The sequence below is a fragment of the Pinus tabuliformis genome, chromosome 2_2, assembly GCF_031772625.1.
Source record: "Pinus tabuliformis cultivar Carrire ecotype Pingquan chromosome 2_2, CPIR1, whole genome shotgun sequence".
Taxonomy (NCBI): domain Eukaryota; kingdom Viridiplantae; phylum Streptophyta; class Pinopsida; order Pinales; family Pinaceae; genus Pinus; species Pinus tabuliformis.
The window spans coordinates 692,284,298-692,311,474 of record NC_142300.1 but is presented as its reverse complement, the minus strand read 5'-3'; the positions used below and the strand labels follow the sequence as shown (position 1 = coordinate 692,311,474).

General features: G+C 34.2%; 1 protein-coding gene across 1 annotated transcript in view; it reads left to right on the top strand.

The window, feature by feature from the left end:
- The first annotated feature begins 2,208 nt into the window (after nucleotides 1–2,208).
- Nucleotides 2,209–27,177, top strand: part of LOC149194560 (serine carboxypeptidase II-3-like) — a 50,084-nt gene continuing 25,115 nt past the window's right edge. The window contains exons 1-8 of the mRNA XM_089407715.1: nucleotides 2,209–2,593; nucleotides 2,685–2,792; nucleotides 15,957–16,052; nucleotides 16,165–16,257; nucleotides 16,348–16,442; nucleotides 17,297–17,430; nucleotides 17,543–17,632; nucleotides 17,840–17,945. Of these exons, the coding sequence (XP_089263841.1) occupies nucleotides 2,209–2,593; nucleotides 2,685–2,792; nucleotides 15,957–16,052; nucleotides 16,165–16,257; nucleotides 16,348–16,442; nucleotides 17,297–17,430; nucleotides 17,543–17,632; nucleotides 17,840–17,945 (1,107 nt within the window). The remainder of the gene's footprint in view (nucleotides 2,594–2,684; nucleotides 2,793–15,956; nucleotides 16,053–16,164; nucleotides 16,258–16,347; nucleotides 16,443–17,296; nucleotides 17,431–17,542; nucleotides 17,633–17,839; nucleotides 17,946–27,177) is intronic.

Sequence of the window (27,177 nt, the reverse complement as noted above, 5' to 3'; positions counted from 1 at the left end):
TCTATTTTAATAATATTTTTCATTTCTATTTGGTTATCTTTATCTTTAAAATTTTGATATGTTAATTTTTTATTCATACAATGTACACTTAAAATTATATAAATTTTAAAATTTTGATATGTTAATTTTTTATTCATACACTGTACACTTAAAATTATATAAATTTATAAAACATTATAATGGAATTCTAATATTTTAGTAAAATATAAATGCTAAATATTTAAAAAAATGCATGTAAAATAAAAAATATTTTAATCTTTACATTTTTATTTAAATATTGTATAATATAAATAAAGCATTAACACGTATTTTTTTTACTTATATATGTTTATTTTATATATTTAAATTTTTCATATATATGTGATAAAAAAAATTAAAGATTAAAATAATTTTCAATTTACATGCATTTTTTAATATTTAGCTTTTATTAAAATATTAAAATTCCATTATAAATGTTTATAAATACACAAATTTATACAATTTGAGTGTACATTTTATAAATAAAAAATTAATCTATTAAATTTTTGAAAAAAAAAAAAAAAAAAAAATGATAAATATTATTAAAATAAAAATAAAAAATATTATTAAAAAAAATTATATTTTATGTAAATTAAAAATATGACTCCTAGGATACTTCCAAAGCTAACTTAACTTATTTAAATGTTACTTATCTCATCGTGAACTTGAAACAAACTTAAGTAGAATGTCAGATTAATTTCCTGAGATTACTCGACGAATTTCCTCAAAATTACCTCATTAAATAATAAAATAAATTTTCCCCGGAATGAAATTTGACCTGAATATAATCGATTGTGATTACTAGTGTGTGTTTGAATTGAGATTTGCGAAGCTTATTAAATAATAAAATATATTTTCCTGGGAATGAAATTTGGCCAATTTTGAATTTAATCAATTGTGTTAGCTGAATCTGATGATTTAACCTAAAATTTAGTTAATTCTCATGAATTTTTCTCAATTTGAAAAACTATAGATGTATGATGAAGTAAGTGTTTGATGTTTATTAGTTTATTATTAATCGATGATTATCGATATTTATCAATTATTTAATTCATGAGGTTATACTACTTTATAAGGCTGAGATAACCATGATGATATACATGTCTATTTAGAAATAGAGGTTTCAAAATTTTAATTTAATTATAAAAAAATATCAGGTGCATAGTAAGGATTTAATATCCATATGATATTCTAAAATATTTTTAGTGGTATGCCCAATCTATAGGTTTAGATTTACTTTGAAAGTAGTTATGTCTTTTTTGTCATTTTAATTAAATTCATTAATAAAAAAATTATGATACGATTAAGTGTCTTATGAAATAAGTTCAATTTTTTGAGATGTGTTATTGATAGGTAATGATATTTAGCACAGTATTTTAGTAAAACTTATTTTCAAACTTAAAATCTGCATGATATAATTTAAAGTGAATTTTCATGATTCAGAATTTTATATATTTTTAACTTATATTATGTTAATGCATTATAATAATAAAAATAATAATTTTAAATTAAATTAATATTTTTTTTTAAATTTTTATAATAAAAATAATAATTTTAAATAACTTTCTTTGGTTAATTTTTATATTTTGAAATTTATATATACTTATTTTATTATAATAATAATAATTTGAAATAAAATTATAATTTAATTAATTTTTATAAATTTTTAAACTTCATTGTACTTATCCAAACTTATTAGTAAAAACAAAACGGAACGGAATCCTAATCAAATCATATTTGTTGATGCTTTGATTCTGTATACGTGACTTGTTGGAACACCATTTGTTTCCTGATTGTCAACGGACTTCCTCTCCGTCTGTTTCCAATCCACCTCTTTCCGAGATGTAACCTGTTTCACTCTTTCTCCGTTTATCCTTGTTTTTGGGGGTAAATTTTGAAATATTTCAACAATTTAGCAAAGGTGGCTTATCTTTTGGGAATTTTGGAATATTTCAACAGTTTAACAGAGAAGTGAAATCAAATATGTTTAACTTTACTCGTGTTCCTGAGCTATTTCGGTGACCATCGAGACCTCTATTTAGATTAGTCATCTAATCGATAACGCTAATCAACGAGACGTCTTGGGATTCGCCTTCGTTGGTTGATTGTCAAGATTAGTACGTAATTCGTAACCCTATAACCCTAATCAAGAAGACAACCTTGGATTTCCTTCGTTTGTTGGTTGTCAAGATGCAGAGAATACAGTTTTTTCTTCTGTCAATCCTTTTGGTCGCAGCAGTTGCTCAGACTCATCAGCTAACCTCTCAAGGTGACAAACTGCAGTCATGGCGCAGAGCTATAAGAAGCAGAAGCCGTACCATAAAAATTACCATGTGGGAGAGTGAGAGCGCGACTACCAGCTTCAAGAATGATTCCGAATATTTGACAGAGGAGCCCTCGCAAGAAGCCGATTATCTGCCACAAGGCCTCCCGGGGCAGCCGGCTGGTTTCAAATTCCGGCAGTACTCTGGATATGTAACAGTCGATACCGAGGCCGGCAGGGCGCTATTCTACTATTTAACCGAGGCCACTCAAAATCCCTCCAATAAGCCGCTAGTCCTCTGGCTTAACGGCGGTAATTCTCTTGAATATTCGTTTTTCATAGGTTTCCTATAATAATTGTATCTCTCAGTTCTCCTGGTTCTCACAAAAGAATGTTGTCGCAGTGCCCGGATGCTCGTCGTTAGGATTTGGAGCAATGGCGGAATTAGGGCCTTTTCGCGTTAACCCAGATGGGAGAACTCTGAGCGACAACCCGTACGCATGGAACCAAGGCCAGTACTGTCCTCGTTTATATCCGGAAATTGTAGAGATATACATACATGTTTATTCTTTTACCTCTGTAGATTGCTCTAATGGATTAGGTTAACATTTTTGCAACGTAAATTAGTTCCATCTGGGATAGGTCTAATATTACAGATCTGAAATACCTTTCATGGTACTAATTAAGACGGTATTAGCTTAGATTTACTAGAAAGCTTCTATCTTTTAGATTTCGATTTAGATACAGATTGAAATACATTAAATTGATGAAAAGAATATCCTTATATATTGATATTACTTAGGTAAAAATAATATCGTTAATTTTGAAATATTAAATTGTTTTTATTTTTTATTTTTATTTTTTTAATATTAAATTGATTTTTTTTCAAAGGAATGGGAAAGTGAGGGTTAAGATAACAATATAATATTTATCATCATCATGTTAAATTTGGGTGAAGAAGATAACAACCATTCTACCTAATCACTCATGATAACCTAATTGACAACAATGAGTTATTTTTGTATAATTTTAGATATCATTTTTCCTTTCTTTATGTTCCCTAAAATCAAGAAAAAATTACAAGAATGAAAAATTGAATCTCATGTTTTACATGATATACGACAATTATAATTTCAATTGATATATATATATATATATATATATATATATATATATATATATATATAGATATATATATATATATATATATATATAGCTGGTCAAATAGCTTCCATTATATTATCTTGCAAATACGAAATACAAAATGAGTCGCAAGAGCTCTCCGAGCTTCACTCTGACCAGAGTATGCGAAAGAATTTTCTAGCTATCCTTTAGTTCTGAAGGGCTAGATAGACATACATGCCAAAAGAGAGACAAAATTAGAAGACATCTTGTGAGCAACATATCAAACTGGTGGTTGAGGAGGGCGCATTGGAGGATGCATTACCAGTAGGCCAAGACGCTCATGCACATGGAAATCTATGTGTTCTACTTTGACCTCCGGTTCATGCAGACAACCATTAGTTTGTTCTTTTCTCTTGCGTAAGTTGGCCAACTGCTTTAGAATCTTTGTCTGACTATATTCGATGTTGTTCATATACACCACTAATTTGTTCTTGTCTTTGTATCTATGCTCCCTAAGGATGACTGGGCCTGCCTGGATTCCCCTCAATTGTGCAGTTAGCGATTCCAAGGTGACTAGCAACTCCACACATCCCGGGGAGCGGCCTTGGTCCTAGAATAGTTCACCCTCTCTCTCCCTGCTCGTTGAATCTACTATAGACAAATTGTCTCTATTTGCTTGAGCTGTGACCTACCCATGTTGGCCCTCACATCTCAGGGTCAACCCCTTTACTGGGGCATACATGCATACAAACAAATATCACAGGCCTGAACCATAAATTGGTCGCCAACTCCCACAATGACACCTACTACAGGAACCTAGAACAAACACCCATAGACCAAACTATTAGAAATAAAGGCTGACCCCATGAAAATCAGGGGTAACGAAATTCTTAGTCGACCCTAGGTAGAGCTTCCAAATGCCGATAAGGCCTTGAAAAATAGAAATTCTTCCCCACCCTAACCAATACTCGCAGATAGAAAACGCGTTTCTATTGACAATGCTCCAATTAGAATTTTGTTGAGCAGTGAAACAATAAACACTATTAACCAATTCCAGGGGAGGGATGGACTGAAAGCACCTATGAATAGTTAACAACAGAAAGGAGAAGGACAAAAGAGACAAAGAGACTTTCCCACCCAAAAATTACTGGTAACACAATTGCCACCAGAACATGGAGAGGCGAAAGAACAACCCTACGACATAAATGCCCCACAGAGTTGGCCACAACAAGAGAGACCAATACCCCAAGCATGAAAATCCCCAAAATAGAAGCCAGGATCCTAAAACCTAATAAATGAAGGACCTATGATAAATCCACAACAAGAAATTATAGAGTACCTAAATTCCAATGAACAAGACACAGGATAGGGGCAAACGCTACTAGAGGAAGTCGTCGCTAGTGGTTGCAGAGCCTAGCCAGAGAAGGAGACCATCAGGCAAAAATAATCGTGCTCTTGGATCCCAGATAAACACCTGAGGGCCGATCAGAACAAAAGCTCATGCATTCGAACCCTTTTTTATCCTTTGCTACCCATTCAGAAACTTGAGTGAGTCATATTGGCAGGGCTGCTGTTGAAACTTGTCATCCTACACTCTCTATTCATCTCCTAGTTCGCAACAACATTCCCCATTCAACTAAGCAACACCATAAAAATACTCGTCGCCTCTAGATGATTCAAAGGTCGGACATCATGTCATTTAATAACCATTAAGGAGAAGAACATGTTTTCCACATGCTAGATCGGGGGAAGACTAAGGCTATTTGGTCCTTTGACTGTTCACCCACATCGGGGAATTATTGCCTTCATCTATTAACTAGGAGATGTCGGCCACCTCTCCTAGATCTAGGTCAAATGAACTTAGAGCCGAGTTCCAATTAGTTACTGCATCTTGATGTCCTTTTGTGGTGCCCCAATATGCCTGCCAATCTGCCATATTATTGCCAGCTCTTTGGGAGTGAGCTTTTATGACATATGGGAAGTCATTGATCAAAATTTAATATGCCATGCATGTGATTCTAGTCTCCAGCTGTAAACTAGTTTAGATGGGGGGGGGATCCATATGCCATATTTTGCGCCATATGAATAATGATTTCTGAGTCTCCCGATATCTAAATCTTTAGGCAACTTAGTTTTTAAGCAAGGAGACCTTTTTCAAGGTTGGTTAGTTCAAATACATTGTTGGTTGTGAATCCACAATAACATGCCAAAATACCAATTGAGGATCTTATGGAATCTCGAATAATCCCTTAGAAACCCACCGGTCGTTGTCGATTATCTTTTGAGGCCCCATCAAAATTTATTTTTACAAAAATGAAGGGAGTTTTACTGAAGATGGACAACGATATGATATTGATGTCTCTTGTAGATGGGTAGGTTGGGATATCAACTCCAGAGACAAATTGCGAAAGGAGAGAATCATTGATTCAGTCTGATCAACTTTCCATTCATATTCCTCCCATTTCTCGGACATAAGGGTTTCCTAAATGTTCTCTTTGACTGTCTTCCATATAGAGAGGCTTCATGGTTCCTGATTGTTGAAGACCACTATGTTTCATTCTTTCCAAATATTTCAGAGAAGGAAAATAAGTACTAAGATCCATGCTCGATTGGAAATTGGTTTTTTGAATCGGGATCACCTCCAATTGTCTACTGTAGTTAGCAGGTTGTCATGTGCCCAATATATTTTTCCAAAGATATTTTTGGCCTTTGATGATACCTCTTCTACTACTTGGCATTAATTCAATAAGTGGTTAATTGTTTCTTCTTTATTCTTACACAAACGACATTAGGACAACCTAATATACCCATTTTTTATCTGTCTGTCCCATGTTAGGATGCATTTATGACCAATTAACCATAGGAACTACGAGATCTTTGGCCATAACTTCCACTTCCATAATTTGTCCCAAAATATTTCACATGACAAGGGATTGATGTCAACCTTAATGAGGTAGGCTTCCTCGATTGAGAACCATCCCAAAGACTTATAACCCCATCTAAGCTTATCCAAGGCTTGGGACATGGGGATACATCTTTATTACAATAGATGATTCAAAGCTGACCAAATTTCTAGGGTCCCTTATATCTTCCAGTCCCGCTTTGTTTTCCACATACACCACTCCTCTTGACCGTGACCCTCCTTCTATAAATCTTCCATTGTTCTTACATTTTGTTGATCTAGGGTTGTTTTTATTCCTTGCAAGTCATCGTTCCAATCTAGACACAACAATTTATCCCAAAAAATTCTCCCAAAATAAGGTTATGGTTCCATTATGTATTTCCCAACAGTAATGGTCCATGATAATGTGACTGTTTTAGACGTCAAGGTTCAAGGGGGACAATCTTGTAGTCATAGATGGGTCTCAGAGGAGGGTGGTCTATGATCTTCATTGTCCATATTTATGCACCCAGATGTGTTTGCATTTTTTTGTACCCCCTTGGATGCAATGCCACCACAATTTGGCTCCCATGACCTCAATTATTTTCTCTGGATCTCACAACCCAAGTCCTCAAAAATCTTTCGGGAGGCAGAGCTTGTCCTAAGCTACTAGAGACCATTTCCCATCCAAGTTAGCTCCTTACCAAAGGAACTTACAAAATATTTAAACCAGGTCTCTATAAACACATTTAGGTGTTGGAAGGACTGAAATATGGTAAACTAAGATGGCTTAGAGGACAAATTTAAGGAGGGTAACCCTGTTAGCCAGATTGAGCACTCAAAAATTTCAATTGGAATGTTTTTTCATGAAATTGTTACAGACTTCTCCCCAACACACTATGCGTAAAGGGTTAGCTAGTAATGGGACTCCTAAGTATTTCGAGGGGAGAGTATCAATAGAGAAACCCATTATACAAGCTATGTTGTTTTGCATATGCTTAGGAGTGTTGAATATTAGACTTATCTTTGTTGATGAAAATACCTGATGCTACTTGAAATTCAGTAAGGATCCCATCCAAAGCTACTACTTCCTGAACAGTGGTTCTCGATAAAGTAAGTTATCATTAATAAACTATTGGTGTGTCATAGGAAGATCCATACACAGAAGATGGAGGTCCTTTAGCTCATTTTCATGCACTGCAACATTAATTAAATGACCCAACCCTTCAAAAACAATGATAAATAAGAAAGGGGAGATTGGATCTCCTTGTCTGAAACCTCGAGAGGACCTGAAGGTGGTTGTGGGTGAACCATTAAGGAGAAATAAAAATAATGGGGTAGGGGTCAAAGACTGGACCCAACATATCCAGTCCTCTGTAAAGTCAAACCCCTTTATAACTGAGAGAAGAAACTGCGAGCTTAATTGGTCATAGGCTTTTGAGAGATCTAGTTTCACCAACATACCAACCTGTTTACTACTCCCCAAAGAGTGGATGACTTCATGTGCAAACACTATGACATCAAGTATTTTTCTGCTTTCCACGAAAGCATATTTTTTCGAACTAATGATTTAATGCAAGATTGGATTCAATCAATGGAAAAGAACAATGGATAAGATATTATAGATCACATTACAGATGGCTATGGGACAAAGTATACTAGGATCACTGGAAACATTATATTTTGGAATTAGGGTGAGGAAAATAACATTCAATCCCAACCAAATTTTCTAATTCTTTCAGGACTCTTCCACCTGATCTTCTATTTCAGGTCCCAAGAAGAGCCAACAAGCCTTAAGGAATTCCAAGGTGAAACCATCAGGACCTAAAGATTTATTCGTAGGCAGGTCCTTCACTACAACTTCAACTTCTTCGACAGTTATTTGATTCATCAGAGTTGCATTTTGTTCCTCTAACACAATTAGAGGGATGCATCGAGCGACTCGCTCTATATCCTTTGTTTGATCCTAATCATCTTTTGACAGTTGATTGGAAAAGAAAGAGATCAATTCCTGCTCCATATCTTGGTGACTTCCCAACCTAGTCCCCTTCGTGGAGATGAGGGACAATTCAATTTTTTTTTTTTTTGTAGTGGCTAATCATGGATCTATGAATTTTTTTTGAGTTTCTTTCACCCTCCCTCAACCACTGAAACCTATATTTTCTACGCCACAAAGATTCTTCCTGTTGGCATTGTTCTTTGAGCTAGGTCACCAATCTACCTTATTCTCCAGCCAAGGCTTCTAATCTCACTTCCCTTATGATCTGGCTTTGAACTATTTCCATCCTCTCTTCCATCTTTTTCTTCTCCTCAAAGATGTCTCCAAACTCTTATATATTCCATATTTTAATCTGCAATTTGAGGGCCTTGAGCTTCCTACAGAAGGTTTGCATCTTCATACCCTCTAGCACCTCCAAGTCCTGCCACCATTCTTGCATCTTATCCACAAAACCCAAATTCATGAGCCAAAAACATTCAAATCTAAAAGCCATGTTTTAAGGAAGTGACTTGAAAGCAATATTGAGTTAGATCGGCCAATGATCAAAGCCTAGAGAGGGCATGATGGATGCTTCAATGAACATATCCCTTAGGTTCAGATCCTCCAATATGAGAAATATGTCTATTCGGTTGAAACTTTTTGTTATCCTCCCTTTCTATTGTTCGATGTATGGACTCCATTCTTGGTGGACACATATTCCAGGTGTAGCTTACCTATTGTCTCATTAAACATCTCAGAGACTCGATCCAACTACCTGACTCCACCTCTCTTTTATTCCAGGTTCCGTATCATATTAAAGTCTTTCCCAATGATCCATTCTACGTTTGGAAATCATGATTCAAGTCCAATAACCTCTTTGAGGAACAAGCCTTTTGCCTTCAGGGTTGAGGGGCTGTATACTACTGTTAGGTTGATCTAGGTATCTGACCCAATACATCGAAAGCACCCCCACACATTATGATGGGCAGCTAGCCAGTCTTAGAACACAACCTAGTTAGGATTACATAAGACGAAAATCCCTCTTGATGCTCTGAATGGATAAAGTGCCATGACTTCATTACCTCTTCAACGAAGTTGGCTCACCCCTTGGATTTGATCTCCTACAATCTTTGTCTCTTGATATAATATAATATCTGGTTTTACCTTATTGATTTTGATTTTCGGAGAACAAAGTTGGCTTTTACTATTCAAGCCATGTATGTTCCATGAGACCATTTTCATTAGATAAGGGAAATGATTCAAGGGAAGTAATCTGTCAACTGAACCATTTTCTTGGAATTTAGCAAAAATTCTACCACTTCTTGAATTTCCTCCTTCTTCGGCTTTCACCCATTTTTCCCTTTCACAGAGGAGCTCTGGTCTGGGTATGGGTGGGGTACAACTCCACCTTCCTTACTCAAGCCTTGAGATTTATTATCGCCATCCGATTTTGTCAGTCACGTGCATAATTTCCCAAACAGTTTCTAGAAGCGGATTAGATGATTAGAAGGGATGTATTTTACATAAGTTTTGATCCAAACCTTGAATAATTCAAGTATTTTTCACTCATTGGATCTAAACCTATTATTTTTTTCCTCTGCTTCCAAAACCTTTCTAGTGTGAATAAGGATCTCCTTAAGTCTACAATCTTCTTCCAAGTCTTATGGTGGTTTCCTTTTTAGAATTAGATTTTCTACAATTTTAGAACTCTATTTACCCACCTCCATTGCTTGTAGATCCAATTGGGTTGATTGTCCTGTAGGTTCCTCTTGTAGCTCTAGATTCTCAAGAATTGTGAAAGGGTTATCAAACCAAAATTTTGGGGATTTAGCCTGTGGTTAGGTTGCCAGTGCAATTTCTCACAAAGGTGGACCTGGATGATTTCTTGGTTGAGGTGGTTGATTAGAAGTTGCATGATTGCGCCTTCCTCCCACTAGTTGGAAGCCACACTCATCCTTCTTGGTTATGTTATGTGCTTCTTCTTCTAGTGTGAGTAGGAATTTACGAAACAAATGGACATATTCATGACATCTCTGACATTTGAAGGGAACATGCTCATAATCTAGCGGTTGTGTACAGATGGACTCATGGTACTCCAAATCTATTGATTTCAGTAGAGGCTGAGAAATTTCATGTGAACATAAATTCAAGCATATGCTGCATGACGTCTCCCCTTTGTGATTTCAATGATATTAACAAAATCTCATATCGCATTCCCAATCCCTTCGAGGATATCTGGTTCCCAAAAATACTCGAGAAGGGCAAAAAGGCGAACCTAGACTGGGGCTGCTTGAAATTGTTCTTTCTCGGGTCTATAACATTCATACAAGTATCTAATCAATAGTTGCACATTGTTCATGAAGTATGGCCCATTCTCAAATATTTCTTTTTTGTCTTCTAGATTGGCAAAGATTACTCTGAAGAAACCATTTGGGTGTAGGCTGAGCTACACCAGTCGTTTTTTATTCCATTTGGATTAGATCCATTGGATTATCTCCTATTTCCTTGGCTAGATATAGATGAACTTGCAGATCAGGGGGTGATCCTTCATGTATTAGTAGGATTTATCTAGTCTATTGTTTGGTATTACAAACTTCAGGTTTTTCATAGCCTTTGGATGGTGTCAACTCCTTCCTCGATCTTGCCATGACACACCCATTAGTGGTCTCTCCTCAGTCATCGATGGATTCGATCTAGGCCCGTTTAGCCCTATCCTAAGAGTGTTTTCCTTGCTGGCTACATCATGGAAAGAGGAGCCACCCCCATCATCTGTGTGTGGTATCCTTGCATGTTGATGATGAATATCAATGCCACTTGACCAACCCACCGAGGACGAGTCTTGCGTCAGATTGTGCAAAACCTTGATGACTCCTTCCAAAAACCCTAACTTATAGTTGTATCGTACTTAATTTTAAATTATTCCATCTTAAATGAGATGTCCAATAATAATAAAATTTTAAAAGAATAATATAATAAATTTATTTAAATAATAAAAAAATATAATTATCATTTTTTTTATTTTATTACTTATCTTGTATTAAAATAGATTGAATTAAAAGAAACTATATCAAATGCTTTTGTGAGTCATGTATGTATAACTAGTGTATATCCACCTTAACTTTGAATCTATCAAGCGCCGAGAGGAATCAAATCTTTCGAGGTGCAAGCCTCTTTGTTGAGTGCAAAACTTGAGGAAAGGTTTGCACCTCGAGAGATTTGATCTATCGCGACGCTTGATAAATCTAGAGTTAAGATGTATCTAGGCTCATTTCAATTGTGTGCGACCAAAAAAAATGTAACAAACATATGATCAATTTTTTCAATAATATGTAAATTCATCTAATATTAACATAATCATTTTAAATATGCTAAATATGTCTCAGATTAATCTAGTGATTTTAATTTTAAATTTTGTTAGTTACCTCAGTTTGTTGAGATGATAAATATTGTTAATAATTTGGATAAAGAAAAATGATGAAATAAAATTTTTGAAAGTAAAGGGACAATGTAATAGTGTTGAATGATAGAAAATATAAATAATAAGAATACAGTCAATTACAAATATTCATTGTGATTAATCTCAAACTATTTTCTTGTACTACTCTCATTGTCATCCTTGTTACTTTTGTCATCTTTTCATATTGATTGTCATCTTTTCATATCCATTATATGAAAATGACAAGTTAAATCGTAAACAATTTAAATATTTAGCTCGAGCTATTGTAGTAAACATCACACCTTGTCTCTCTTTCTCTCCAATATTAATAGGTTGAATTACTATAACACAAAAATCTAATGAACATATGATTAATTTTCTCAATAATATGTAAATTCATCTAATGTTAATATAATCATTTTAAATATGATAAACATGTCTGAGATTAATTTGGTGTTTTAAATTTTAAATTTTGTTAGTTACCTCAGTTTGTTGAGGTGATAAATATTGTTAATAATTTTAATGATGAAAAATGATGAAATAAATTTTTTGAAAGTAAACTGATAATGTAATAGTGTTAATGATAAAAAATGTGAATAAGAAGAACACAGTCAATTACAAATAGTCTTCATTGTGATTAATCTCAAACTATTTTCTTGTACTACTCTCATTGTCACCCTTGTTACTTTTGTCATATTTTCATATTGATTATATGAAAATGATAGGTTAAATCGTAAACCATTTGAGTATTTAGCTCGAGCTATTGTAGTAAACATCACACCTTGTCTCTTTTTCTCTCCAATATTAATAGGTTGAATTACTATAACACAAAAATCAAAGTACATTGTTAATATTTTTTTGTGCTTACACTAAAATCAATGCACAATTTTAATCTAATCACTTTAAACTTAGTGTTCCATCATACATCCAATTATATCAAATTATAAATCAACATCTACATTGAAATCAATGCATCTAATGAAAGCAATCAAATAAGATTAGAAAACAGCATTTTACACTAAAATCAATGCATCTAATGCAAGCAATCAAATAGGATTAGAAATCAACATCTACACTCAAATCAATGTATCTAGTGCAAGTAAAGAAATAAGATTAAAAAGCAACATCTACATTGAAATCAATGCATCTAGTGCAAGCAATTAAATATGATTAGAAATCTCCATCTACACTGAAATCAATGCATCTAGTGCAAACAATCAAATAGGATTAGAAATCATCTACATTGAAATCAATGCATCTAGTGCAAGCAATCAAATAGGATTAGAAATCACCATCTACATTGAAATTAATGCATTTAGTGCAAGTAATCAAATAGTATTAGAAATCATCTACATTGAAATCAATGAATCTAGTGCAAGAAATCAAATATCAATAGAGATCATCTACACTAAAATGCAAGTCATGTATCAAATCATAAATCATCATCTACATTGAAATCATATCTAGTCAAAGAAAACAATGCTTATCCTCTAGATCAATATCTATATTAATGCATCTATTCAAAAATTTATCTATATTCCCAATATATAAATTTACTATTACTCTAAATAAAAAAAATAAATCAATCACAATCTCTAATCCCTATCTATCCTCTCTCATACCTTTTCACTCTCTATTTCTTTCTTTTTATTATAAATATATATCACATCTCCCTTTGTCTCTATAAAAACAAAAATAAACTCTCTTCTCCAATCTCTCTCTCTCTCTCCCCTTCCTTCTCTCTCTTCTCCTTCTCTCCTTCTCCCTTCTCTCCTCTCTCTATCCCCCTCTCTCCTCCCCCCTCCTCTCTACTCCTCTCCCCTCTCAATCTCCTCTCTCTCCTCTAACTCTCTCCTCCCTCTTCTTTCTCTTCCCTCTCTCTCTCTCCTCCTTCACTCTCTCCTCTCTCCTCTCTCCTCTCTCCTCTCTCTCCACATCCACCCTCTCTCCACTCTCTCTCTCCATTTCTCTTACTTATCCTCTCTCTCTCCAACTCCATTCTCTCTCCTCCCTCTCCATCTCTCCATATCTCTCTCTATCTCTCATATACACATATTATCTCTCCCTCTCTCTCTCCTCTCTCTCTCTCAACTCTCAATCTCTCACTCTCTCTTATTATCCTAATCCTAATTCCCTCAAACACACTCTCTCCTCCAAATTCTCCCTCTCAACTCTCTCTCTCCTCTCTCTCTTTCTCACTCTATATCTTCCTTCTTCCCCTCCTCTCTCCTCCCAAATCCATCTTCTCTCCCTATCATCCTCTTCTCCTCCTCTATCTTCCCTCATCTCTCTTCTTCCTCTCTCTCTCTCCCTCTCTTCTCTCATCATCCACTCTCTCTCTCCCTTTCTACTCTCCCTCATCTCTCTCCCTCATCACTCTCTCTCTCTCTCTTTCCTCCTCTCTTCTCTCTCTCTCTCCTCTCATTCTCACTCCTCCCTCCCTCTCTCCTCTCTCTCTTCTCTCTTCCTCTCTCTCTCTCTTCTCTCTCTCTCTCTTTCCTCTCTCTTCTCTCTCTCTCTCTCCAATTCTCTCTCTCTCTCTCTCTCTCTCTCTCTCTCTCTCTCTCTCTCTCTCTCTCTCTCTTTCTCTCTCCCTCCCTCTCTCTCCTCTCTCTCTCTCTTTCTCTCTCCCCTCCTCTATCCTCTCTCCCTTCTCCAATCCTCTCTCCCCTCTCTCTTCTCCTCCCCCTCTCTCTATCTCTCTCTTTCTCTCTTCAACTCTCTATCTCTCCTCTCCTTCTCATCTTTCTCTCTCTTCTCAATCACTCTCATTTCTCCTCTTCTCATCATTCCATCTCTCACTCCATCTCTCTCTCTCTCTCACTCCTCCTCTCTCCTCTTCCTTCATCTCTCCCCCTTCCCCCTCCAATCTCTCCTCTCTCTATCTCCATCTCTCTCCTCTTCAGTCCTCTCTCTCCCTTTCCTCTATCTAACTCTCCTCTCTCTCTCTCTCTCTTCCAATCCTCTCATTCTCTCCCTCTCTCTCTCATCTTTCCCTTCTTCCTCTCTCTTTCTTTCTCCCTCCCCTCTCTCTTTACCCTTCTCTTTCTCTCACTCTTCTCTCCTCTCTTTTATCTTCATCCTCTCACCCTCTCCATATATTTCACTTCTATCACTCATTGAATTCCTCTATATCTTCACATCTAACTATTATTATTTACCTTGTATTAATATATACCATATAACAAAATAATTAATATTATATATTTATATATTATAATTATTTTAATATAATTTCCAATAAATAGGTAAATTCATAAATAAAGTATATTTTAGGCTTAATAATAGTAATATGTTAGGTAAGTTTAATTTGGCCCAAGGCATTCAACCTAATAATAAAGCCTATATTTTTCGTTAGTAAGTTTAATAGGTTATTTAAATATGAAAATCTCATATTTAATGGTATTAGATAAACCATAGGTTTATTTATAAATAATTTTTATTTATTTATATATCTCTTTTATTTTATTATTATAGGCCCATTTTAACTTTTTTATAAATTGCTGATATCTATGTCATTTTTGCCCTTGGTATTAATCATATTATTATTTTTTTACCATACTTCTTTTATAAATATGTTTTTGGCCCTTGGTAAATATAATTATTTGTCCCAGTAAATGGCCCATAGAAATCACCTAAATAATTTTTTTAGAGTGTTAGTAAAATATACGATTTTTTTATGTTAATATAAAAATCTCTTTATTTTATTTTAAACTTTTATTTATATAATAATAATACTTTTATATTTTAAATTTTATATTTATTATATGTTATTATTATTATTAAATATTTTTTTAAATATGTTATCATTTATATACTTTATTTTTTACTGACTCCATGACTATACCTTTTACTTTAATTGTTTAATTTCTTAAAATACATTATGTTTTTAATTTAAAATTTTTAAATAATTTACAATACTCTCCATACATTTATAAATTTTATCTCGTATAATAATTACCACCCATTACCAATTCTTGAAAATTTGAGATTCCCATTAAAAACAACAATTTTTTTACCAATATACACACTTAATATTCTATTTTGTTTTTTATAAAATAGGTAATACTTATCCAGCAATAAATAAAGACATCATGTACTGAAATACTACAAACTCAATATTACTCCAACTCAATATTATTACAAACTCTTTCTCAATATTCCTACAAACTCCTTCTGGATAATGATCTTAGGATAAATCACATTTTTAACCAGATGTTAGGCGAAATTACTAAAGCGTCCATGCTTCCCACAGCGGCGAACGTATTGTTTTTGGAGTCTCCAGCAGGCGTTGGATTCTCCTACTCGAACACAACCTCCGATTATACACAAACTGGCGATAAACTAACGGGTAACTTGCGAATTTGATGCGATAAGCTTACCAGTAACTCGTGGATTTCTTAGAGGGTTTAAGCGATGCTAGGAAATCTAAAGTCTTTAATGGGCTTTTTGTTTTATTCCAGCCTTAGAATCGTATGCATTCCTGGTAAACTGGTTCAACAGGTTTCCACAGTATAAATTCCGAAGCTTTTGCATTGCAGTCGAAAGTTACGCAGGTAATATTGTTTGTAATCCCTGCAGTGCCTCTACCGTTTTGTTATTTTCAATTTTGTTATGATTAAAAGTTTGATGGGAGTAATTGCAAGCTGGTACACCAAAAATAATGCACGAGACTCGAGATACGATGCTTTTGACAGACACTGTAATGATACTTGTTAATAACTTTGTAACTCTTGTGATGGTAAGACGAACTATTTCAGCGCTACAATTAAGAATTCGAAAGCTGATTTGATACAGACGGAAATACTTATTTTTCAGTGAAGGTGTTAACGATGATTATTGATTATAGGATATTACATTCCCGGGTTGGCTTCAAAAATCTTACACAAAAAAGCTTGTTGCAGGCGTCGTTTATTAATTTCAGAGGAATAATGGTGAGTTCAACTCACGTTTGTGATTTATAGAAAACTTCATTGGTCTCAAATCAAAATGCATATAGAGAAATCTATATAAGAATTTTTTGATGCGAAGATTTCGGGTATAAAAGTTGCAAACACCATATAAAGCCATCGTGCTAAATTCTGAAATGGGGAAACTTATGTACACAATCAATCTGAAGCGCGAACATTCAATTTCTGCAGGTGGGAAATGGAGTAATGAATAGTGATACAGATTTTATTGGAACATATGAGTACGCATAGAATCATGCATTAATATCGGATCAACTTTATGAGCAAGTAATTGGCAGCTGCAGTGCTTCAAAATTCGATGTAGCGTTGTGCAATGAATTGGAAGAGAGCTTATGCAGAAATGGAAGGTATCGATATTTATAGTATCTATTCTCCCATAGGCATAGAGAATTCATCACAAACGGTGAGGGTAAGTGAAACTTTTATATACTATGGTCCTTTTCAATAGTTACCTATAGAATTATAATAGTTATGGATGTAGGTACATAGTCAGCAAACCCTGAACCATTACAAGTACTTAGCTATTCGTCACAACTCCACTTTCAAGTTCCCTCTAAACCATGTATTATATGCATGAAATCATTTTGCTAAAGATTGACTGCACTGATGATTGTTGTGTAAATAGCAAGAACAAGCAAAAATGCCAGGATATGATCCTTGCATCGATAACTACGTAGATGCGTATTTTAATAGGCCGGAAGTTCAGAAAGCCATACATGCAAATGTAACAAACATAACTTATAGCTGGAACCAGTGCAGGTATCATTTTTTGGGTTACTAATATCATTTTTTTGCGATAATTTAATTTTCCAATCTTCTCATACTCACAACTTGATGTGCTAAAATATGGTTTCACGTGACTCCGTACCAGTGATGTTCTGTCTTGGGCGGATTCTGTTTCAACTGTCTTACCAATTTATTGTCAACTAATTGCATGTGTTTTGAAGATACTTGTTTTCAGGTATAATATAAAACAATCTCAGTTACCGGTGGAGTTTATTATTAAATTGTTGAGTGAAAATAAAATTGGTTGGTATCTGGCTGATTTTTAATGAAAATTTGATTTACATCCATTTCCGAACAACCACTTCAATTAATTCCTATACCATAACCAAATTCTATGCTCATTGAAGTATTTATCAATAGTTTTTTCTTGTTTGGTTTTCAGCGGAGACACGGATGCCAGAGTTCCTGTGACCGCGACGAGACTCGCCATCAATGAGCTGAAGCTTCCAATTGAGACTCCATGGTACGCCCGGGTTAATGACGACAAGGTGCGTAATGAAATCAGTTTCATTGATTTCACAGATAAAATCCAGATGATAACATTAATTTTATGTCATTGAGTGCATGCGATCTCGTGGATGGTGCAGGTCGGTGGACATATTATTAATTTTTTTTATATCTTTTTAATAATCAAGGAGTATTATTGGTAAATATAATTTTTGATTTTATTAATTAATAATATGAATAATAAAAAAATATCAAATATTCAATAAAATTATATAGTATCAGTGTGCGTTAATTTTCTTTAGTTATGAGACACACTTTTGTACTTCACATAGTCTTTAAATTTACGAACAGAGAGTCATGAATTAGCATAACTATTATTAACCTTTTAAGAATCTTTATAGAAGATCTCTCCATGAGTTTGGATGTCTATTTATTGTTCCATTTTCAAACAATTTAGTCAATTCGAAACTCTGATTCCGTTAGGTTCTGGGGTTCCATTGGGTTCTATAATACCTTATTTCTTTTTAGGGAATGTGAAAAGAACTAAGATAATATAGAACTCAACGGAACATATGAATTTAATGGCAAAGAATGATGTTGTTTTTAACTTAGAGTTTGAATTCGCTAAATTATTTGGAAATGGAACAGTAAATAGACAAAAGAACTCATGGAGAGATTCTCTACAAGGATCTTGAGAACATTAGTAATAGCTATGTTAATTTTAATTTTTAGCTAGGTTTTTCTACATGATAGTCTAGGTTGTTCTCACATTTATGTTATGCAAGATATTTTTTTCTTTTTACTTTTCATTTTTCTTCAACTTCATTTTATTTGGTTTTATTTTTCAATATTTTTCATTTATTTTGTCTTATTTATGTGTTTTTTTCTACATTGTTTAATTTTCAACTACTATTAATTCAACTTTTCCATCAATCTCTGTAAGAGTAGAAGCAATATCTTCGTTTTATGTTATCCCATGGTCACTATCACAAAATATTTTTAACTTGTACAGGTACGCACACACACATACTATAAGAATCAACAACTAGGTCTCATATTCAAGTGACACTTGGGTCATTCTCATGCTACCACTATAACCCCAGGTGAGCCACGTCGCCCCAGCACATGACCCACGAGTAAAATTGGGGTCTTTGAATATGGAATTTCATGGTATATAATACTTCATTTTCATGGACATGGCTAATTAAGATTCCCCAAGGAGCCCTAACTTGTACACATATTAAAATAAGTCTCCAACTCATTTTATTTTGTGGGGTTAAATTTTGTATTTCCTTCTAAAAAAGGAAATTACATGAAAGCACTACAATTTTTATAATGGTTGGTAACTAGGAAAACTCGATAATATACAAAAATTCACCCTTATTAGAGAGGTAGAAGACATCAACGTGCCTAGAGATTCAAAATTTACCATATAGAGACTAAAATACCAGCCTTCATGGCCATGGAAATAAACCATGTAAATAGGAAAACAAGAAACTAGAGACATATCAAGAGACTAAGTAGATGTGTCTGAATTAATAACTACGACTAGGATAGGATCCTTTTTGTCCCCTGGTGTGGCTCCAAATTGGGGGAGGGATGCCAAGGTGCTATTCAACCATTGATCTAGGTCCTTCATGTGTCGGTGCAATTATTTCATGTAGTGGAGAAGATCTATTTTATGCTCATACTAGTCCAAGGCAACACTTCCTAAGATAAATTTCAAATTCCAATATAGATCCACTATGTTCATATATTCTTTAAAATACCCATGTGTATGCCCAATGTTTGGCACCCAATCAACAAGCTCATGTAGAACCTGAGTATCTAATAGGTGGTTCCCTTGGGAGGTCCCTTATCTCTCAACACGAGTGAGCTCATCCTTAATAGGGCCTCTGGTTATCTCTCTAAACCAAGTAATAGTTTCATCCAATTATTGATGAATATGTATACTACCTTGGTTGGAACGATGAGTATGTATACTACCTTGGTTGGATGGTTCTTGGTAATGTGTTGCTCTCGTCAACATGGGCACAGTAATGAGGCATGATGGATACACAAGAAAGGGGAAAGGCTAAATACCTAAAAGATGGGTGTTAGGAGGTACACAAAGGCCCAAAGTTAGGAGCGTCATGTGAGAAGGACAAAGTCATAAATGTGGTACGAAAAAAAGACTGAGGTTAATGGAAAGTAAGAGAGATGGGAGGATAGTCTGCAAGGAAAACTGTCAAGTAGGGGAAGTTTTACCAGAGAAGGAAGCCACAAGCTGGAGAGAGGAGCTCAGAGAGGAAATGCACATGGAATCATCCAAAGATACAACACTGAATGACCACAAGGGATGGAAAACTAATCAATAGTACCATGAGTAGAAAACCAAATAAGGAATTATAAAGGAAGATGAAGTATTGTGTGTAAGGGAAAGGATTCTTGACAGGTACAAAGTTGTTCCATGGTGGTGGGATTTTTTTCCCAACATTGAGAGATGCCATAACCATTCACATGAAGAGTTTCAAGCTCAAAGGAATAAATGTTCTCGATGTGCCTACAGGGAAAGAATGCAAAGCTCTCAAGCGAAATGGAAATAATTCTCTTCAAAGATTTTTTTTCAATATGGAAGTGGGAGAACTTCACTCACTAGATTTAAGGGAATGAACCAAAATCTATTGATCCTTCCCTAGAAAGCTATATAGATTGATAGGGATATGAACCAAAAATACAACCCAAATATTGTTTGCAAATGCCATTATCAGGTAATTCTTGGTGCAAGATTCTCCAACATATGACATTATTAAAATTGTGGAGTGCGAGAAATGAGGCTGAAGTTTACATGCTTAGAGATTGCAAGGAATGATTCTTCAGATGGGAAAATGTCTAGCATACACACTAGAGGATTAGGTTATAGTGAGGTAGATGTGATTAGTGTGAGGGATGCAAATAACTTTAATGACCATGGTGTGTATTTTCAAAGTTGTGTCACCTAATGCGAAAGGAAACCATGAACATCCACTATGGGGTTATGCTATTACATTCTTCGGTCGCATGCCCAAGTGGGATGGTGGTAGACCACCCCCCACCTTTTTCCTTAAATAACACCCCTCCTAGGGATGCAAGTCTCTAACTCATTAGTTTAAAGGAAATGACCATAAATTTAAAACTAAAAATAAATAAAAATATTCTTAAAGAATATATCTTGTATCATATATATCCATCTTCCTATATAAAAAAAGAAAAATCCCTTCACGTAAATGTATAAAATCAGAAGCTTCCAAGGAAATATAATTAATGAGTATATCATAAAGTATCCTTTTAGTTTGGATTCTTTATAACCATGCAAAAAATGCAACACTAAAGAATTAGAACCCATTCTTTTGATGTTTTCTTTCTGTGCAAAATTGACTCACTATGAGTTGAAGTGCTTAGAATATTTATTGAAATTCAATGATTACATGGTAGTCAACTATATATGGTTTGTTAGAGACAATTAAGAAACTATCAATTGATGCTAATTTAGATGGATTTATATGAGAGACAAACTAGTCTTGTTTAAAGAGTTTTGAGACTTCTAAACTTTTTAAGGAGATGTTTTAGCTTCTTATAGTCACATACTAAACATAAAGCAAGTATATCAATAGTTAAATCCATATTTTTAGGGAAACCAAATAAAATGGGTGGATGGGGATTGAGTATTTGTTTGCAAAATCTTTGATACTCAAAAGAACTTGGAATATTTTGTTTCTTAAATGTCAATGGGGAAGATTATGAAATAAAAACACATTAATTATTATTATGTAGAAGAATGGATTAGAGTTTGACCAAAGTATACTAGAGGAGCATGGAATATCTTTAATATATGGGGGCTTAGTGCAAGAATGGAAGATTTATACTTAATCACTTTCCCATAATGAAATCCATTCTAATTGAGGAGGAAGATCAATTAGTTTGGTCATGGAATAAGGATATATGTATTCTAACCTAAACATTAGGGTTTGAAACTCTTTCTATCTTTGATGAGGAAGGTGAAGGTAAATGATGGTGGTAAATATTTTGGAAATGGAAAATTTCACCAAAGCTTATTTTTATTTCATGTAAATTCGGTGAACCCAATATATTTACATCAATTCTTTGGTGAGAAACCACTCACAAGAGGCCCCATCCCGCTTAGATCAGTAGGCAATGACTTTCTTGAGTTACCAACCTCAAATATATATAGGCACTAACCTTCTACTACCAATTAGATATACTATTTCACGGATCTTTCAAAACGAGACCTCCAACAATGTTCTTTAATTTAATTACAATTTGTTACCACTTGTTACACACAACCACTTCAACTTTTGCAACTCACATATTCCTTATCATGCTCTTTGCTTCTCTATAGGAAAACAAATATATACAATATACATCACCATTCTTTTGGTATGCAATCACTATTAGGTTCAACTTCCCTCAAATCACATTCTCTTCACTCTATGCCCTCACTCTAGCTATCTCATACACACTAACTTCTCTCTTGCTCTTCTTTTTAATTCCAATTCACACTGCTTGAGAACAAGCACTTCAATTAATTCTTCTTTGTCTCGAGGAGTTACTTTAGTTCATTTCAACAACATTTTGTTCTAGATTTCCTTTGACACACTATTCCTTCTCCTTGGAATGTCAAGAAGCTCCAAGTTTAATTCCACCAACACAGCTTTTCATTTAAAGATTTCGTATCTTCATTCATGATTTAAACAACTACTAATTCAATCTTGTGTTGAAATGTCTATGGGTGGTTATCCATCACTTCTCATCACAAAATTAGATCCCATCCTCTATTTTATGTATTTATCCATTGTGACTCTAATAATGCAACACAATCATTTAATTTCATAACTAATTTCGGTGCCAAATTTGTAACTAACCAAGATCTTCATGACTTGAGATCCTTTTTGGTATCACCCTAACTGTTACCAAGTTCTTACCACATGATGTGTTTACGTTTCTATTCAGGTTTAGGCCTTCTCCATTGTCATACTTGAGAAAAACATCTTGATGAATAAGCTACTAAACAACTCATGTTTCAACTGCAATTGAAATCCAAAATTTTTATAACACAAAAAATCTTCCACAAACGCAACTTGTAGGCACATATCCTAATGCTATGCCACATCATTAGTGGGTGACATTTCTTTCATCATGATGATATCACCCTACCACATGTCATCCTATGAATGGTTGTATGTGTCACATGGATTTGGTCCACACGACCATCCAAAATATGCAAAATTTCATGCCACGTGTCCCTTGCATAAGGTGCCACATCTTCATCCATGCCTAGTCCGCATCACCTCACAATCCACATCCTTATACCATGTCAACCTATACGAAGAAGGAAGGTCAGGTTCAGGTGTTATCCTTGTGTTTCCTTTAAAACAAACCTCTTGGGATAAATTCTTGATCAACATTGGAACTTTGCCATCATACAAAAATCTATTCATGAGCTCAAGTTCAAGACCCGTACACAGCTGCACCCATGAAAAAATCAAATTCAAGACATCTTTAACACCTACACCCCCAAATAGCTCGACTAAATTGAATAGTCATATATCCCCCAAACTAGTTTGGAGTTCAAACCTTTCTATGATGCACTCCTTATTTTCTTCTCAAGTGGCCCAAACCTCAAAACTTCTTCAACCAAGGTCTATTTCCTAACTTGAACTTGCAATATTTATTCAACCCTTAATATATTTTCTAAGTGTGGTATATCGCTGGAAAGGTCACCTAGTGGGATACCCATCTAGGAATTCTACGAGAGCATTTGACTTAATGATTTTCCCATAAAATGACTACACAACATCAATATCCAAGACCAATCATAAGTGCCAACCAATGACAACATTGTGTCCAATAATATCCCCTTTTGGCATAGATGGAAACTATTCCAAACATGTCTAAAGAATTGATGGAAACAACATGTAGCCACAACACTCAGCATGCAATAACACTCCCCTTGACACCAATCAGTCTCAATCTTTTCTATGTTCAATACTATCCCTTAACATGATACTTATTATATCTGATCACATACTATGCCTCGTTGAGATACTTTTTTGTAACAATAGTCTCTACTCTCCCTTTTATGGTGTGTGAAGAACCTTCTTCCCTGTATCTTAATTTTTTGAGAAAGATTTGAGTTTGAGCACCGCATCGAAGTTTCTGAGCACCACATCTTCTCCCCTTGCAACCCAATGTTTAGGGAAATGTTTGAGGATGATATCTTCCCCCTCTTTGACATCAATGGTAAATGGTATACTGAATTGACATATTTCCCCATGAGATCATGCCTCTTCATAGTGAAGAGTGCAACTAAATAAGAATTGTTCTGCAAACATACAAACTGAATAAAAAACTAGACATTTCATCATTCTTCTCCTACAACTCATTCGTTATATTGCTTTAGGAACATAGTAACTTCTAATTTTTAAACAATGAGTCATTTTGATGAGGAAGAGATCACTCCCTATTTGTGTTTGAGGTACTCAAAGGGCTCCTTCGGTAACGACTTTGTAAAAATATCTAAAACATGTTCATTAGTAGCCACATACTCTAATATCACAACACGATCAACAACTTGATATCTCAAGAAATGATATTTAATGGGTATATTTTTTTTTTATCTTTGAATGCATAACAAGGTTCTTGGAAATATTGATGGCACTCATATTCACACACATAATGGGGATTGGATCAAGTTCAAATTTGATATACTTTAACATCCACTTTATCCACATAATTTGAATCCAAGTAGATGCAACTATGTACTCATATTCAACTATAGATAAGGAAATGAAATTCTTCTTATTGCTCACCCACAACATTAGATAATTCCGCAGAAAGAAGGCTACTCCACTAGTACTCTTCCCATCATTAATAATTCCATTCCAAGTAACATCAACACAAGCATTTAAAATAAAATATTTACCTTGTTCATGTTGGAAAATATGGTATCCATGGTCAGCGTTTTCATCTTGAAAAACAAATGGAAAAAATGAATTTTTAAATTTGGCCTCCAAAAAGAAAATTAATAGGTTAGCTAGGCCCCTAAGAGGCACCCATTCAACTCCACTTGAAGGCTATATAAAGGAGATCATTTCTCCTCATTTCGACACACAATCTTTTGACACACATATCTTTGATCCAACTGAACTACAAGAGGGTTGAATGTCAATAGGGTCAAAATTTCAGGAGGAGCTAGGGAGGGCTGAAATTTTAGGAACATGGTTTTTGATAGGACACTTCATCATAATTTTGATTACTGGTTTGGATATTATTCTGCCATGTTCATTTATGATCTATAGATGAATATGGAACTCTCTCTCTCTCTCTCTCTCTCTCTCTCTCACATAAGGAAGAAATTTTCTAGATTTTCCCATTGTGGGTTCTTCCTTGGCTATGTGCCTAATTTTTGTGGTCCATGTCTCATTTTTTATGGTTACTTTAATCATCTTTCATATTTATTAGTTAATTTTTTTATTCTGCATAACTGCATAAATGATATTGAATTCTAATGCGATATGAAGCTAATGTTAAATTGATCATTGAAGTAGTTATTATATGAAGAAAAAATGTACTCTATGAGGTGACCTAAAGAATCAACATGGTATCATAGCTAGAAAAAATGAAGAGCAGTATGGAAGGCGAATTTCTGAGATAAATCTGAATTAAGGACCAAAAAATACTCTATTCTTCAAGATCAAATTATTTATAGAGAAGATATGATTCTCCTATAAAGTGTATTCATGAAGTCTATTCATGAGGTATAAAGTATGTATATCAATATCCAAGGTAAATTCAATGAATTATACAAATAGATCTAAATCATGTGATAAATTACTATGATTACAAGCAATGTACCGCTATCTCTCTCTATGGAATATCTTAAAAATTCTATGAAAATTCATCCATGCATACAAATCAAGTTTGTGGTTTATTTTCCATCTTTGAAATGTGAGCCTCACTGTGAAATTTGGGACCTAAGGATATGTGTCTCTATATATACGAAAGTCTAGAATGTTTGCAAAAATGATAGTGAAAATTCTACACATTTCTCAAGGTATGTAAAATGATCCAAAATTTTAGTGGCATGTCTTGCAAGTCTGAGCTCATTATACAAAATTTTATTACATCACTTACTCTGTGAATTGATTTGAGGTATGAAATTCTATGAACTTTTTGATCCAAGTTTGTTTATGGTACATATCAATCCTTTATTGTCTGTATTCTAAGACATGGACTCTCAAATTTATAGTTTTTTCAGAGTCAAATATCTTATGTTACATTACAGTTGTGGTTTATGTTTGTGTTAGTTTTGATATAGGTCAAACATAAAGTATTTTTAAAGGTATGTGATGTAGGTTGAATTCTATCTCTATAATGAATCTGAGTCCCCGTAACTATCATTCTCTCTCTCTGTGCTATAATAATATTATATTGTTTCATCCAAAGTTACTATATGCATAAAGTATACACAAAGTTTGATCCTATGTTGAGGTTCTATACATAAATCAAGATTAAATTATTCATTTCAAATAAGGCTAACATTATTAAACTAAAATTCGAGAAGCCGACCCTTCAAGTTTTCACATCCTAGACTGTGCCACCTCTAAGATCTAGTGTATATGTTTGAGAGCCATACATCTCTTCAAGTTTTCAAGAATATGATCTGTTAAAGTCTCTCTAATAATCTCCCTTTGAGTTCTATACTAATCTATGGAAAAATCAATAAATAGTTGGGGAACTATGTAAAAGTCAATATAGATGCAACTTGTGTCAGGACTCTAAGAAGCGAAAGATATGCTAAATTTATAGATATCTCTTCAAGACCAATGCCTCTTATATGCTGGCATGGACAGTCAAATTAGTTGCAAAAGGAAATGCATATGATATCTTACGAAATGAAGCATGGTAATTGGAAATAATTACTCTATTTGATAAGAATGCCTCCTTTCTAAGTCTGATCAAAATGTTGCTAAGAATTTGAGGCTTGATGACACAGGAGCTTCACTCAATGAACCTCTAACATATTGCATGCATTCATGACAACCTAAACAATACCCCTAATTTGACTACATATTGGGAAATACCTCTAAAACTCACATTATTTAACCCTCTATCAATATGAACCCAATACACCTCCCTAATATAAAAAACCCCTACTAATATGTTTTTGTATGATTAGTTTTGTTGTTCTAATAAAAATTACATATTTATAAACATGTACTTGCTTCTTGCTTT